Source organism: Poecilia mexicana, unplaced genomic scaffold (genome assembly GCF_051168715.1).
Source record: "Poecilia mexicana isolate PSO_F unplaced genomic scaffold, ASM5116871v1 scaffold_6, whole genome shotgun sequence".
Taxonomy (NCBI): Eukaryota; Metazoa; Chordata; class Actinopteri; order Cyprinodontiformes; family Poeciliidae; genus Poecilia; species Poecilia mexicana.
This window is the reverse complement of record NW_028263375.1, coordinates 23,752,116-23,768,938: the sequence shown is the minus strand read 5'-3', so window position 1 is coordinate 23,768,938 and position 16,823 is coordinate 23,752,116. Positions and strand designations below refer to the sequence as shown.

The 16,823-nt window shown below is 39.2% G+C and overlaps 1 protein-coding gene across 4 annotated transcripts in view; it reads left to right on the top strand.

Annotated features, from left to right (window-relative positions):
* LOC106928906 (CUGBP Elav-like family member 2) overlaps nt 1-16,599 on the top strand; it is a 34,185-nt gene extending 17,586 nt beyond the window's left edge. Inside the window, exons 5-14 of one of the 4 annotated variants that reach the window (XM_015005545.2) lie at nt 1,829-1,963; nt 2,901-2,980; nt 4,130-4,291; nt 5,907-5,970; nt 7,544-7,678; nt 9,441-9,566; nt 9,667-9,843; nt 9,986-10,132; nt 11,719-11,904; nt 12,846-16,599. In XM_015005545.2, the coding sequence (XP_014861031.1) occupies nt 1,829-1,963; nt 2,901-2,980; nt 4,130-4,291; nt 5,907-5,970; nt 7,544-7,678; nt 9,441-9,566; nt 9,667-9,843; nt 9,986-10,132; nt 11,719-11,846 (1,154 nt within the window). In that variant the 3' untranslated portion in view covers nt 11,847-11,904; nt 12,846-16,599. Of the gene's footprint in view, nt 1-1,828; nt 1,964-2,900; nt 2,981-4,129; nt 4,292-5,906; nt 5,971-7,540; nt 7,679-9,440; nt 9,567-9,666; nt 9,844-9,985; nt 10,133-11,718; nt 11,905-12,845 lie in introns of all 4 variants that reach the window. The other 3 variants (XM_015005553.2, XM_015005542.2, XM_015005505.2) reach the window with 3 other exon arrangements.
* The last annotated feature ends 224 nt before the right edge of the window (nt 16,600-16,823 follow it).

Sequence of the window (16,823 nt, the reverse complement as noted above, 5' to 3'; positions counted from 1 at the left end):
TTCAAAATGAGTTCTGTGGCCACCTTATGGATATGACGGGACAAATAACTTCATTCTACATTTAGTTTCTTCTAATTATGCCCTCTACTGTTGTCAACACAGACACAAAATGGAGTGGAAAAGGGACATCCTGTCATGCATTGAATTTTGCCCCTTTATCATTTTTTAAAATTCTTTTTTTTTTAATTTACTAGTTGCTGTGAATGAAAAAAAAAATTGTAAGCTAAAATTGAATTGTAAAATTGAAACTAAAAGCTGTTTTACAGAAAGCTGCAAATCAGATTAGAATGACTTCAGTCTGAGGTTGGGCTGTTTATGCATTGTGGTTGTGATTCTCATGTCAGTTGTTGCCAACAAAGCGTTTAAACTGCCCGTTTGCTTTATTGCATGTGTGAAAAACAAAGGTCTGCAACTCTAGTCCTCAATTTCCACCCTACCGCCACTTTTGGATGCATTCCTGCTCCAACACGCTTCAATCAAAAGGCTGAATTACCTCCTTAGCATGTCATCACCCATTCATTTGACTCAGGTGTGATGGAGCAGGGGTGCATTCAAAAGTTGAAGGATGTTGGTACCAGAGGACTGCAGTTGCAGTAAAGGTTTCTAAAATCTTAAGCTCGGTCTGTTTTGTTTAGATTCAGTTTGGGGTTTAGATGTGTTGGTGTTGATTCATCTACAGTCTTAATAAGGAAACGACCCGTTAATGTATTACTGCTGAAATTTCTAGCATTGTAGTTGCCATGATGTACACCATTGTTTTCTTAGTGCTGACAAATCATCTAACAAAACAAAAAATCTCTGAATATTTTATGTAAATCCAAAATTTGATTTCCGATTCAAACTTTTTTTCCTTAAAAAAAAAATTAAAGAAAATATCTAAAACATGCTTTTGTTTAAATAATTTATTCTGTTATTTGACTAATGGCTATAAAACACGCTTCTAAAAAAAAAAAGTAGATGGTGGTTCTCGGGTGACGCCTCTCTGGAAACCAAAGAAGTGCTTTGGTAAGAAAAAAAAATCCAGATTTTTCAAAAATTAAATCTTCAAAACCAGAAAATCCGATGAATTTATAAAGTCGATCTATCGTGCAGCGCTATGTTGAAGATTTACCGCTCGACTTTCTAAAGAATGTTGATAAATTCAGACTGTACTTGGTACCGGTCCAGAAGATATGATATAGCTTTAGCCACTGCACCCCGGTGATGAACTGTGTATAATTTCAAAGCGGTCTGAGCAAAATAAATGCAAACATCAGAGAGGTGATCCTGTCATAAAGCAATTTATTCAGTTTAAGAAGGGCGGATATCACCAGCTTTATGATGAACAATCCATGTTTGTTTTTAAAATAGCTGCAGTGGCTTAAAGGCTTTGTGTAAATTATCCGTTTGCACTGAACCAAACATCCCTGTGTCGACAGCTTTGCCAAAAAAAATGTACTGTCACCTTATGATGCTGTTATTCATGGCTTATCACTACCGAGTGCTGGCGGCGCTTATAATCAAAGCTCATCGATTCCTGTAACTGAATTGGTCAACTTTAGTCTTTGCTGAAAACCTCCATATTTGGACTAAAGTCATTAAACACCACAGTGTGCATTTTCTGTTTGTTGTGAGGAAGAGCTTTGAAAAAGGATAAGTATAGATAATTGGCTTAAAACTCAAATAGAGGGAAAACAGAGCTGTGAAGTGGGTGCTTTGAGTGAAACACGGAACGTGCTAGAAATGACAGCGAGCGGAGCTTCAGGCGGAGCGGCGTGACATTGACCGTTTCTCTTCACTGCTCCTCGGTTGTCCGGGAATAACCGCCTCTCCTTTATCCCATCCGCAGCAGTGGAAGACAGAAAACTGTTTGTGGGAATGGTTTCGAAGAAATACGGCGAGAACGAGGTCAGAATGATGTTCTCGTCTTTCGGACAGATCGAAGAATGCCGAATCCTCCGGGGACCGGACGGTCAGAGCAGAGGTAAGTGCGCTTTTAGCGTGCAGGCACTCAGCTCTGAGCATTACAGTCGCCACCCCTCTGAACAGCCAAGAAGATATTCTCATTAAGAATTCATGGCGCTCCTTCCGTATTTAATTTAAACCCCCACAATCCACGAATCGAGAGCTTTTTATATATATATATATATATATATATATATATATATATATATATATATATATATATATACCGTCAGTAGAGTCCTTCCTGTCCTCCCCGTCGCTGTGACTCCAAGCCTCCACATGTCACGGTGAAGGGCTGCTGCACTCGCCGCCCGGCACAATGGCCCGTCTCCTTGGCAACTGCTGGCGGCTGGTGTTCATTGGCTCAGCTGGCAGACACCTCAGCTCAGCTGCTCCTTTGCCACCTCCTTAATCATACACTGCAAGGGCTGGAATTACCTCGTATCTTCTGCATAGCTTTCTGTTGCATAAGGACTCGGATTGCAGTGAAATCTAGGCTTCAGCCTCTATTTAACGCAGTTAGCTTCATCTTCCACCTTTTTCCAGCTATATATGCAGCGTAGCTACAGTTATAAATGAGCTTTATTAGTTTTTTTTTGTTTTTGTTTCCAGGCCTGAATTATTTCAGCCAATCACTGTGTGTATGTGTGCATTTGTTTTGATACAATCACGTCGACCGTCTTCCCCTTGACACCACATAGTCGAGCCTCTTGGTGGCAACTTAATCTGTCGATCATTGTGCTCATGTGACCAGTGTTTACTGTTCTCCTCGTTGTGTTCTTTCTCCGTGTGCTAACCAGTGAGGGTGGTTCTGTGTGCTTGGGAGTTGCCATTTTCTGTACTGTAATGTCTGTTTTTTGGGGTTCATAACGAGTTGTCCAAACCTTTTTTTGTCTTGTTTTTGTTTCTTCTTGTCCCTCCCTCCCCCCCCTTTCCTATTGTTATCCCCCCTACAGGCTGTGCGTTTGTCACATTTGCTACCAGGGCAATGGCACAGAATGCAATCAAAACCATGCATCACTCTCAAACTATGGAGGTACTGTACCCCTTAGCACCTATTTCTCATCTCCCCCCCCCCCCCCCTTTTTACCCCCTTGTACATTTTTGCTGCCCCCTTGTGTTGGAAATATGAAGAGCTTGTTCTATCAGAAATGAATTCAGTAGGGCATGAGGTGTATCTAAAGCAGCAGCTTATTACAGAATAATTGAATAAAAGTAAAAACATTATTAGTTATAGTTCATAAAAATGCCTGTCCTCTTCTATTTAGAGCTGAAATAAACACACCTCTGTTCTGATGGGCATCAAAAGGTGTTTTTTTTTTTTTTTGTCTTTTTTTTTTCGTCACGGTGAAAATAACCCACACCCATCAATTTTAGGTGAAAATAGAGTTAGCCCACCCTTTCCCACATCTTGGAAGAACTGGGGCTGTGCTCTCATATTAGCCAGTGGAGTCTTTGTGGAAGTAGAGCAGCAGTAATTTGACAGCTAGGTCAGAGGCTCCCCAGTGAAGTGTTGGACCCGGTCTAATTAGGAGCTAAACCAAACAGAACGCTCCTCCTACTAGATTAAATTTAAGCCCCATTGGGGGTCACCACTTCCTACCCTCCTCTCCTTTCCTCCCGATATCGTTTCCTCCCCGATTTTCTTAGCTGCCATGGGAGGTGCTGCTGGTGCAGAAGCCATTTTCCCTATCCAGCCTGGTCCCTGTCTGGCTCTCAACTCTGGAAAAAAAAAACTACTTTTGCACCGCATGCCTTGTCCATGCGTCTGTCTGAACAATATGTGACTGTATGTTTGCGAGGTTCTGTGTAATATAATGCATTTTTTCCGTTATGTCCGCTGACATCCATGTTTGAGTGTTTTTTTTTCCCTTTCTTTTTTTGTTTTAAACGTGTCCATATGTTGTGTGATATCTGTGGACTGAGCTTAGCTCTGCAGAGTGCTAAAATTATTCACCGTCTGCACCATCGTCCCATGCCCTCCTTTTTGGAATGTAGCCTGGCTCAGCAATGCATGGCAGATGTCCTCTCTGTTAGCTTTGATATGCCTGTGTGCAATGCATATCAAGGCTAATTCCTTTGCCACCATGTGACTGTGCATTGGTACATAAAAGGTTAATGTCTTTGTGTGTGCGTGCGTGCTTTGGAACCAGGTTGACGTCTCTTACCTTTTTTACTGCTTCAGGGTTGTTCTTCACCTTTGGTTGTAAAGTTTGCTGACACCCAGAGGGACAAGGAGCAGCGGCGCCTGCAGCAGCAGCTCGTGCAGCAAATTCAGCAGCTTAACAACGCCTCCACCTGGGGAAACCTGGCAGGGCTTGGAACCCTGACACCGCAGTATCTCGCGGTAAGCGTCAAGGAACAAACTGTCTACACCTCTACGGCAGAGTTATAACTTCCAGAAGTAGGTACACACCTTGAAGTTTTTCATGCTGCAACCGCAAATGGTTGCAACCATGTAGTTGACAAAATCTAAAAGGTGTGGCAGGCATTTGGGTTCAAATAAATTCTAGTGCAACCTGATGCATTTGTAATTTATAGAGTAATTTAATATTTAAGCCACGTGTCAAACCCAAGGCCCACTATTTATGTGTCGCATCCATTTTCATTTTGAGCCATATTAGGATGATGAACGTCCCAAAAGGGTCGGTTGTGGCAGAACATGTTAATTAAAACCCATTAAAGAATTGCTACAACATATTAATAAATAGCTGACTTCTTAAAATTAAATACTGAACATATTTCCACATTATAATTTGGCACTATAAAAATGAAATCTACTTTTTTTGATTGATAAAAATATTTAAGTCCACAACTGTTACCATAAATTTTAGAGTGTAGTGGGCCACATATAAAGCTGTGGCGGACCAGGTTTGGCCTTCTGGCCTCGATTTTGACACACATGCTCCAAAGGGCCACATAGATAAAACTTCAAAATCACGTCTTATCAGTCGACTCAAATCAGTTTTTATTTGTACAGTGACAGTGTGAAAGGATGTTAAATATTTAATGGAATAATTTTCATTGAATCTAGAGAAAGCTACAGGATTTTAACAGTTTAATAGATATTTTTTCTCAGCACATTCTGCCAAAACTGAGCCTTTGAGAAAATGTAGGATCTTCATGTGACCAGAAATGAAAATGATTTTGACGACTCGGCCTTAAAACGTGCGTCATTACAGTTGATGCACCCAAAACTAACTCTTCCATGCAAGAACAAATGGTAAATAATTTTAGTTTGTAGTTCTGCAGAGCCAAAATACATGAAGACATTCTTGACTTTGGGGTGTTTTTAAAAATATTAAATATGGTTCAATTTTTCTTCTTCTACACAATTATGCTCCATCTTATATGATCCCAATAGAATCTGTTTGTGGTTTTAAAAAGAGGAAAAGTGATCAAGGAGTATAAATCCTTCTGCAAACTCCATGCAGTTTGATGAAACGAATGAAGCAGAAATTAAAAAGGGCAACATCTCGGCTCCGATGCATTGTCTGCTGTGCTGACGGTTTGTTCTGCTGAGCCTCATAGATGCAGAAACTTGAAATCGTCCGACGATCAAGTCTGATCCGTCCGCCCATTTTCTTGGCTCAGACTAGAAAACATCTTCACTCCCAGTTTGTGTCCTGGCTAACGAGGAAAGGCACGTGACTCGCATGAGTGTTCTGCAACTCTGAGCCAAACACCATGTGACTCGAACATGAACAGACGAGCCGTTTGGCTTCTGCCAAGAAAACGAGGACAAAAACCTGGCAGGCTGCTATTTCGTCAATCTGAAATATACATTCTAAATAGGACGGCAAAAATCCTCAGTAAATATTTTAAAACATGCAAAATTCATGCTGAAATGTGTCCGCTGGTTCCTATTTATATAGATTTTAAATAATTTAGAAGTTAAGAGAGTGCTCTAATGTTTGATCTGCACCTGTTTTTTTATTTTTTATTTTATTTTCTGCTTTCAGTTGCTCCAGCAGGCGACATCAACCAGTAATCAAAGCAGTTTCAACGGCATTCAGAGGCTAGGAGGTGAGTTTTACTATCAGATGTTAAAAACCGTTTTATCTCATTATCCGGACTGTTAAAGGGAAGTTTCTATGTCACCAATCCGACCATGTGGTTCAAGTATAATAAATCACATTGCTGCTTTACATCGGGGGCATATTGCACATGGCCTGGAGTTATTGTAACACTGCAAGGCCTTCGTATTGACAGCACTTTTCCATTAGTCGAGCTAATGTAGTGCAGCTGTTGGTATTAAAAAAAACCCCCGATTTGAAGTCCAGTGTTACATCTTAGGCTGTGTTTTTCTGCAGGAGCAGTAATTTATCAATTAAAAATGTACAGTTGTGTGACGATACATTTAACTGCTTAAAATAACATTTTCTTCTAATGATAAAATAATGGAAAAGTGTTGAAGTAAAAGCTGTGGGGTTGTTCTGCGGTTTCTGTCCGTCAGAGTACTTGAAACCTTTTTTTCTTTGTTAGAACATTGTTTGTTTGGAATGTGTGAAGAACTTGTCACATTCATAACGATGAAAACAGAGGCAGGTTCTGGAGGAAGAAAGAAATTCTCATTAGCTCTCTGGGTTGTCCTGCTGCTTTTCAATTTGGGTTTTACACCTTTAATTGTAGGCCATGACAATTTGGTTATGATTAGAGAAGTTATAATCCTTAGATTTAATCTACATTTTAAGAATAGAACATCTTAAATGTGCCTCAGTTTTCCTACATGGATATTGAATGTTCTTCTATTGACTTTTTTTTTTTTTTGTCAATTTATTTATTTTTTTTGTTGTGTTGGAAGAATTATATTACTCTAAATCTTGTGTTTCATGCTTGTTGGAAGGAACTTATCGCCTGACTTCTTAAAGTTTTCAGAAACTTTTAAAACTAGTTTATTGTTCATTAAAAAAATGGCTGTCTCATTTCCTCATTTACCACCTGCTCCTTCAGGATATCAAAGTTTTAACAGGTGTGAGCCGCATGACAAACAAGGACTCCAGTAGTTGTCTAAAACCCTTCATGTATAACATGTGACTGTTCTCTACGGGTCACTGAGTGGAAAAACAACTAAAAATCCAAAAATAAGTTGAGTTATATTTAAGAACCCTCTGTGAAACTAAATTGGCAGGTTGCACTACTGCAAATATAAATGACAGAAATATTTGGTGCATATACAATTTTTTTTTTTTTTATTTCCGCTAAAGTTCTACATCCATGTTGTCTGTATGTGCTGTCAGATTCCTTGTTTGCACATATTTGCACATTTTCTTGACTAATGAAGCTTATTCTGATGCTGAAGGTTCTAAGTAATTCATAAAGTTAGTTTTCAGAACCCACGTAGCTCTTAAGTTTACAACCTAAAGGTCATCAAGTCGTGAATTTAACATACCGAAGCTCTCTGTCTGCAGACTGCTAAAACGACGTAGCTTAATGTTAGATTCATCAAAGGCAGCAGAGAGAATATATTGTTTTATGCTTGCATTCTGGGCAGAAAGTTGCACTGCAAGAGAATTTGAAAAGGCTCACGCCTGCAGGAACAGGAGCTTGAACATGGCCGTTATCCGTAATTACCTCTGCTGCTTTGTATTTTCAGCAGGTGTGAATCCTCTTCAGCTGCAAAACCTGGCCACGTTGGCTGCAGCCGCAGCTGCAGCCCAGAGCTCTGCCAGCCCGACTTCAACCAGCGCTCTGTCAACAAGCAGCGCAGCACTGGGGGCTCTCGCCAGTCCAGGTGAGTTAAAGTCAAACATAAGCTCAGATTAGTTGCTTTTTAATTTTTGTGATTCTTGAGAATAGGGACAAAATGGGTTTTAATTTTCCCATATTTTTTTTAATTATTTCTCAACCTTATGTATGCAAATATGACAAATAATGTTTAGAAAATATGAAGATGCTAAGGTGCAGGCTCCCAGTTGCGAATTTTTAAAAAAAAATTACATTTTTAATCGACCTGACCCAAAACTTTGTCATCACCATCTGACAAAAATAAATCTAAAATGATTTTTAAAATACCCCATTAGTGATATTTTTACTCAATTTACAGACAAATGCTTCTCAAGAAATAAAATAAATATTATTTAAAACAAAAAACAAGAAAAAGTCCATCTGATGGAGTTGACAGTGCATGACGGAGTTGACACAGAACTGAAGGTGGTGACAAACTAGTGAGTAAAATGAAAAACTTGGTACATGTGAAGTAATGCAATTCATGTAAAATACATTAAAATGATTAAATTGCACAATTAAGTGAGATTCGACAACAATTTCACTGAAAGAGTCAGAAAAACTCTGACGGAGTTGACATCTGACAGAGTTGACAAAAAGCCAAACTACCTCAATTTATATGATGTTATTCTGAAGGAGGCCATATTGTAGCTCGTCAGGTCCATGAAATCTTTACATTATACCAAAATTAAGCTTTTATTTCGCAAAATTTCATCAAAGTTTTGTAAATTGTCAGTTATGGAGGTGACACATCATGGTTGTGACAAACAACTTAGGAATAAAACAGAAGAAAAAACTAAAGAATAACTTAAGCTAACCGGAGCTAACTAGCCCTCCTAGCAAAGGAAGAGAAAAGACAACGTCATGGGGTCCTCAGAAGTTCTGGTGCCCCCCAATAATGCCTGATTTTTTTACATTCTTTTCATTTCTGACGGTGTTGACAAAAACTAAGGACAAATTTCAACGGAGTTGGAAAATATCTAAAAATTATTTTTAATTCAATTTATCGATACTTTTATAATTATTTATATGACTACTTATACTTAATTGTCATAATATATAATTTTAGTATTTCTTTAATTGTTTTAAACTATAAGAATGTGTTGAGTTCTGCTCCTGGACAAGGGCTTTTACAGGCATCTTCCACCGACTACAATGTTTAAAATAAAAAAATATTCAGCAAAAAAAAGAAAAATATACATTGTTGTGCTCACATGACCCAGGTTAGTTTAGTTAGATATTTGAAAAAAATATATTTTGTGTATATTTTATTCAAATTTCATGCTTTATCCATAGGACCTGTTTTGTCCCTATTCTCAAGAATCACTGCAATACGAGTTTACAGCAGTGGAGACGCAGGTCCAAACCCTCAGAATGAGTCGAGCCTTATTTGCAGGATTCAGATCAAAGTTACTTGACCAACCTGCGTATTTGTGGTCTTCAGTTTATGTGATTTGGTGAATTTATTAGTATTTTGCAGAACTGCAATGGAAAATACACAGACATGTGACCAACAGCCTGATGTTGTTACAGGCGAAAAGACGACGTTGTAGCATGTTTTTAAAATGACACATGAACAAACTTATCCACGTGTGATTTTAATTTTTATTTAATGAAAACATCGCAATGGTGAAATTGTGTTTTCCCCACATTTCAAATGGAAACTCAGCTACTGTATTCCACCACCTATTCAACTGTGCTTCAATAATTGACCACTTTTCCTCATGAAACTAATTATCCGTGTATATATTTTTAAACTCTGCCTGCAGGCTCAACAGCAGGGTCCAGTGCTGGTGCTGCCATGAACACCCTGGCCTCTCTGGGCACACTGCAGGGTCTTACTGGCACCTCTGTGGGCCTCAACAACCTTAATGCTCTCACTAGCGGTGTCAGTGGTGAGTCTCCTCTTCGTACGCCTCAGAAAATGCGACCCGTTAAATACGAAATGTTTTTGTTTTTTCGTGTGCAGCTCATCAGTTTGCTTTGCTCTTCCAGGTATGGGGGCCATGAACGGAGGCCTGGGAGCCTCCTTGGCCAACGGCTCGGCTGCAAGTTCCATGGATGCACTGACACAGGCCTACTCAGGGATGCAGCAGTACACGGCCTCAGCCCTGCCCTCCCTCTACAGCCAGTCTCTGCTGCAGCAGAGCGTGGCTGGCAGTCAGAAGGAAGGTGAATACATCCTCAACGAACACACGACACTTTCCCACACTCGCAGCGCATGGACAATTTGCCAAACTAGACGTGAATGATTACTGTTGAACGCTTCCAAGGTCGTATGTAACTTTAGTTCCTGGTTTCTTACAAAATGGAGTAGGGCCAGAGGGCGCCAACCTGTTCATCTACCACCTGCCGCAAGAGTTCGGGGACCAGGATCTTCTGCAGATGTTCATGCCTTTCGGAAACGTGGTCTCTGCCAAAGTCTTTATTGACAAACAGACCAATCTGAGCAAATGCTTTGGTAAGTGAATATAGATTTGTTGTGTAATTGGTGAATAGGTGTCAGGATCTGACTGAGACACCTTAAAAAGCGGTTTGTTTTGAAACAAGATTACTTATTTTTGTCTAAAGATCAGAGTTTTATTACTCTGGGTAGCTTAGTAAATACTTTGAAATCATGTTTTATATTTGAAAGGATCCATTTCCTAAAGATGAGGGACTGGATATTGGTGCAGTTTTAGGTTGTTAACTTCTAGATTTTGCACTTTAGCAGCTTGACTTAGATGTGATTCATTCATTAGGAACTTGAGTCAAACCCTGAGTAAATCAAATCGATGCAACGGTGAATAAAAACGGGATGTGATTTACTCAGTGGTGGTCGACCAAGAGGCAGACCCCTTCATGTTTTCATCATGTTGCTGATTAAACAGCTGGGAGTTTCTCCTCATCATGTTCAGGCTCTGCAGGAACCTATTAACTATCTATTAATTAGTTCTCCTCTTGAGAGCCACAGCTGGCCACCCTGGGTCTATAACATTTTATTACATATTTATACTCAGACTTATCCTTGTGCATTTTAGTTCAAGTAAAATGCTTTTTGTGCAGCATTTTAAAACAACAATTTTGTGAAATGCCAATAAAGAATGACAAGTGAAACGGGTTAATTAGTTGTCGATCGCCACCCTGCTATCGACAACTTTTCATATTTCTTAGTTAGTTTACGCCACATAAACTAATCTTTTGTTACTTTGTGGTTTTATTTTTCTCCCAAATATATGCACAATGTTGAGCTGGATTTCAGAAAGAATCCCAGGAAAGTCGAATCTTAAACTGAATCCAGGATGCATGGGAATTTTGATGAACTTGAAAATATTTTTTTAGAATCACTTTCAGTCCAAATGTCCATCCTCTTTAAACCAATGCAGAAACTTGATCAATGCAAGCAAATACCGCAGTACCTTGTCATTTAACTGGCAAGACTGCCCCCAACTGGTGACTAAATGTTACAACAATGAAGTCTGTAGTCTAAAGCAGTGGTGCACAAAGTCGGTCCTGGAGGGCTGGCATCCTGCTTGTTTTGGTTCTCTCCCTGGTGGTAGAAACAACCTTCTCAGCATGTCGATGTTCTTGGGTCTCTAATGAGCCATCATTTGATCCAGGTGTGTTAAACCAGGGAGAGAACTAAACCCTGCAGGACGCCGGCCCTCCAGGACCCACTTTGGGCACCACTGGTCTAAAGTCTGCATGCCGACTCAAGTAAATGTATCCAAGTATCCAGACTGTCGATTAAACGAGCAGAGTGTTTTGGGCTATTGTGTAAAGCACAGAGGGTCCTTCATGCTGTCTGTGGTATCGGTGCATTACACAAAGTATTTTTAGGAATGGATGAAGCAGGCTGACGATAAGCTTGTGTTTTGACCCCTGACCTCCACTCTATTAATGCTTAAAAGCTGCATCTAAGGCCGGAAACCAGCCAGTTTAATCCTCCTCAGAATAACTTTATGGTTAACCACAGTACAGATGTAACTATCGATGCCAAACAGCACCGTGTTCAGTGATCACATGAGCTTTTAACGCGCGTTTGTTGTTGTTTATTTTCTTTCTTAGGGTTCGTCAGCTATGACAATCCTGTCTCCGCGCAGGCTGCCATTCAGGCCATGAACGGTTTCCAGATCGGCATGAAGAGGCTGAAGGTTCAGCTGAAGCGCTCCAAGAACGACAGCAAACCCTACTGATCCTTGCCTGGGGCCTCCCCCCTAGCCCCCTCCCCAGCTCAGTTCTAGCACTGCTAGGGTAAGTTCACCCTCCTGCCAAGGTCACCACAGCAGAGACTCAGGGGGGGGTCAAAGGGGACAGGAGCCCACCACGGGAGGAAGACTCACCCTTTTCCTTAAACGAAAAGAAAAACAAACGAGAAAAAAAAGGTTGCTAAGATCTCTCCACGTTTTTTGCTGTATTTCATTCCTGCGGTTTTTATTATGTACTTTTGAGTCTGAAATATTTTAATGTATGATTATTTATGACTATCACTGGAGTCAGTGTTTGCTGGAGGTATTTTGTGTCACTGTATTTAGTGGAGAGCATCAGATGTGTTTCCATGCCACTTCATTGCCTTCAGGTCAAGTGAGCCAGGTTGACTAAGGATCAGTTGTTGTTGTTGAAGGGCTGAAGCGAGGCCGCACAGGCCCTGAGCCAGAGCTTCAACCTGCTTTTCACTTCTCATCTGTAGTCTGTCTCATGTCGTGTCGTCGTGAATATCTAGCAGTCTTTTCCGTTTCCCCTCTTCTGTTTTTTTTTTTTTTGTCTGTTTACATTCATTGTCTAAGCCATTTTAAGCTAGGCTACCTCTATTTTCCCCCCCTCTATTAACAACCTCCTCCAGTCATTCCATCCATCCTCCAAGTCTCCCACAAGGGACTGGGGTCTAGATGGATCTCTTTCGGTGCCAAGTATAAAAGTATGTGCATGTCAGAGTCTGCCATAAATCCTAGTGGTGTCACTTCTGTAAATCGGTGTGTTGTGTTTTTTTTGTGTGTCGGGAGAGAGGGGTGGGGGGGACGTGTTTACCCTGCTGTCCTTGCTGTTACGTGGTGACTTGCATTATTTTTTTTGTTGTTTATTGTGCCTCATGGCTTAAAAAAATTTCTTGTGCTGTGCCCCTAACTTTCTCTTCTCTCCTCTTTGTCCTGTCTCTCCTCTCTCTCTCTCTCTTCGTGTTTTTGTTCCTTTTTTAGAACAAATCTCCATGCCTGTTTGCTCATCATTAGCCTAGCATGTCTTCATGATGTTGAAAGCCAAGCCAAACTCCCTCTCCCTGGCCTCATCATCCCACCATTGTCTGTGATGTCTCTCTAAGCTCGCCTGACCAATACCCGGCCACCCACTGACCCTGACCTTAGCTCAACCTGATTTTTCTGCATGTGTGATCATGTTTTTCTTTTTCTTTTTTTTTTTTTTTGTTTTGATTTTTTTCGCTTTTTTTTTTCTATAAGAAAATGTGACGGGCAGGAGAGAGGTCAAGCATATTAATGTGAAAACTTAGCTGCAATGATTTCATTGAAGAGATGTTTTTCTTTTTTTCCTGTTAATATTTTAAAAACCTGTGGGATTTCTAATTTTTAATTTAGCTATGTATTTTCTTTTTACCTCTCTCAGTAATAGTTCACTTGAAAGTTGAATACAGGGATTGGCACACATATGTGCTATTTGGTGCCATTAGCAATATTTTGGCTTCTTAAAGGAAAAAAAAAACAAACAAAAAAAAAAGCGATCCTACAGACCACTTTTCCAACATTTTTTCAAAGTCTGACCAGTAAAAGTCGCTCTCGGCGATCCGTTTCGATCTCTACATTATGTGGGCAGTGTGACGATTTACATCAAGGCTATTTAAAATATTTTCTTTTTTTTTCCATTTACAAAAAAAATGAGTGTATTTACCTTTTTATTAAACTATCAAAGGCACAATAAAAGGTACATTTGCTCTGCTGAGAGAAATGACTACCTACATGAGTCAACTTTTTTAGAACTGATTCACAAATAGACAATCTGTGGTTTAAATGCACACTTAGATTACCTATATTTTGTACCATTGAATCTATAGAGGTTTAACTAACAACCCAGGCACAACTTTGGGTTTTTTGTAGATTTTTGTTGTATTGTCATCTATGTTGGGGAGCGGGAGGGGGGGGAGTGTTTTCAGTTTATTAGTCTTTTTTTTTTCCCTCTCTTAAAAAAAAGGACTAAAATTTGAGTTTGGTGACCATTTGCGGGTCATTTGTAGTAAATTTAGTAAAATTCTGGTTTAATTAAAAATGACATCTGGTTTAAGAATTTTAAGGGTCAAATTTTGAGGCTAATTCTATTTTAATTTTTCTTTTCCTGTTATATAAAGTGTTCGACTTCAAAGGTACGTCTTGTTGACTCTGTGAATTTTTTTTCATTACTAACTTAATCGATGGATATTTCACTTTGGTTTAGTTTGGATTGCCTCATGTTTGAAAAAATGATTTACAATGTCTGTTAATCATCCATGGACAATGTTGTTTTCATATTTTTTCTTTTTTTTTGGTTGTTGAAGTGCCCATGTGTCAAACTCTTTGTTTTTGAATACACAACTTTTTTGGGGGTTTATTTGCTGTAATATCTAGTTTTTATTTACACACACACACACACACACACGCGCGCAACACTTAATGTGGTTGCATCAGTGGGAGCCCCTGAAGAGGAGATCACTTGGACAAAAACACAACCTGTGGGTCTCTGCACATTTTAGACACATGTTTTGCTTTTTATCTAACCCTGTTTGCTGTTTTGATTTGTGTTTTGTTTCTCGCATGGCACATTTGAAAAGCTCCACCACTTTAGTGTTGGGATACAAATACATTCCATTATTCTGCACCAAGTTTACACTTTTTATCAGGGTGAAATTTTCTCTCTTGTGCTACACATTGTTAAAACAACCCTGCTAAAAAAAAACAATAAAAAATAACCACTTCACCCACCCTCCACCCCTTAAAAACAAAAAAGGTAATAAAAAAAAAAAGGGGGTTCCTAAACAAACTGCTTACCTGGTGGCGCTAAAGAGTTGTCAACTCAGGGGTTTTTATGTGTTTAAAACTTCAACGCGCAGGATTACGACACAAAATGCACACTTTTCTCACCATTTTTGAATCTTTTTAAGTTGGGATTTTTTTTTTTTTGGTTTTCCTTTTATTATAACCCAAAAATATATATATTAAAAAAAAAATACCAAATTTGCAACAGCGCTCAAGAAAAGTGTTCTAGTTTTGTAAGGAAATGTGAAGCACAATTGTGGGAGCTAAACACTTTGACAGAATGTGGTGAGTGTGTGTGATTTTGATCCAAAATTTTCAAGGTACCACTGATTTCTCTTTTAATATGGGCATGTGCTTTTTACAGTGTTTTTTCTATCCAAATGCAATACAATATTCAAAGTGCCATATATAAATATATGTCTAGAAACTGCCTACACATTGTTATTAGGCCTTGGTTTAGAGGTTGCTGCAGTTTGCCTTTTTTCCATTTAATTTGTTTTTTTTTTTTTTTTCTGGTCTGTTAATGCCAGTGTCATAAAGCTCTTTGTTACCTGCTAATGTCCCCACTTTCCCCCCCTTCCCCCCTCTCTCCCTCTTTCTCTGTGCTGCGTTATTGGTAAATGTGTTTTGTGATGTACTCGATTTGAACAGTTGGTTTTTAAAAAAAGAAAATGTAGATAAACAATAAACTTCCCAATACATTTGAAGGTTAAGCGTCTCAGTGCGTATTGAAACACTTCGTGATGCCAACTCTGTTGTGATCATCTGGTTTTTGTTTTTATTTTTTCCCAGGGGGGGGAGGTTGAAGTTGAAAAGCGAGCTGGGGGGGTCACATGTTAAGACAATTAGATCGCAGGTGTTTCCCAAAGTAGTTCATGGTGTATTACAGTTAAAAAATAATAATAATAAAAAAAGCACAATGTCTAGTCAGAGCAGTCCCAACAGGAACTGGACTCACTTCAGGGGCTTCCATCTCAAATCTCCATCAGCTCTAACAATCACTTTGACTCTTGTTGTTTCTCATTTTGAAGTGCTTTTCTTTTTTTTTCTTGTGTGTGGGTAGCTTTGCATCTCTGTAGATGTGTTGATCTGGGGGGAAAAACAAGTTAAAGAAAAAAAAACAACCTTATTTTCTTGTCTACTAATCAGTAGGACTTTATTCATGTTCCACCAATAATTTAATCGATGTTTCGTCTCGAGGAAAGCCAAAGTGAGTGCATCTTGATGTGAGCTGTATTATACACACAGTAGAGTTTATTTCTGTCCAAACTTTTGGAAAGAGGGTGGGATTAAAAAAAAAAAAGACGTATACAGGCTGTCCCGATTTCTACAACTGGTTGTTCATATGTATTTTGTACCAGTGGAGCTTTTTATATTGGAAATTAAAGGAAAAGGAAAAAAAAAATCTATATTGAAAAGAATAAAAAAAACAAACGTCTGGCCTCTCAATGTGGCCTTGCCTTGACCAGGTCTTGAGTTTGGCCTTTGGCGATGTCTAGCTTTGATTTTTATTTTATTTTGTCCTGCTTTAGCCTCTAAAAAGATGCCTGAGTTTGATTTTTACTCGGATCGCTACATGGTCCTCACTTCGTTAATCAGTTTCGGGGGAGGGTTGGGATCCTCTAAATCGTGGTAAGTTTCATGTTAGTGATTGTGCTTTCCACATAATTTAATGGTCAGGATTTTTTTTGACAACTTGTGTGGATAATTGTCTTAGTTAAAAATAAAAAAAAAAGTTGCGTGTTTAGTTTAAAGCTTTGCTTTTTACTTGTGTAGTTTTTTTGTTTTTCTTCCCACCATAGCGGAGTGTGTAGCTGGAAGATTGTTTTAAATTTTCTTTTCTTTTCTTTTTTTTTTGTTTTGATCAGTGTTCGTTTGTGTGGTGTGTTTCTTTGCCTCTGTCTCGAAATTAAACCATTTCCCCTAATATGGACTGTGTGTCTCTGTCTGTTTTGTGCTCGTCCGGTGTTGTACAGACATTTTATGGACCACCCTCCCCTCTCCCAGTGTGTCGTGTCTCTCTTGTGCTTCTCTTTGCTGTAGCCTTTTTAAAGTGAATCGAGCTTTTGCAGATCTGATGTCAAGGTTGTTAAACTCCTTTGGTGCCAATTAAAAATAAATGTAGTCCACTCCCAATATGCTCTAGACATGAAATTA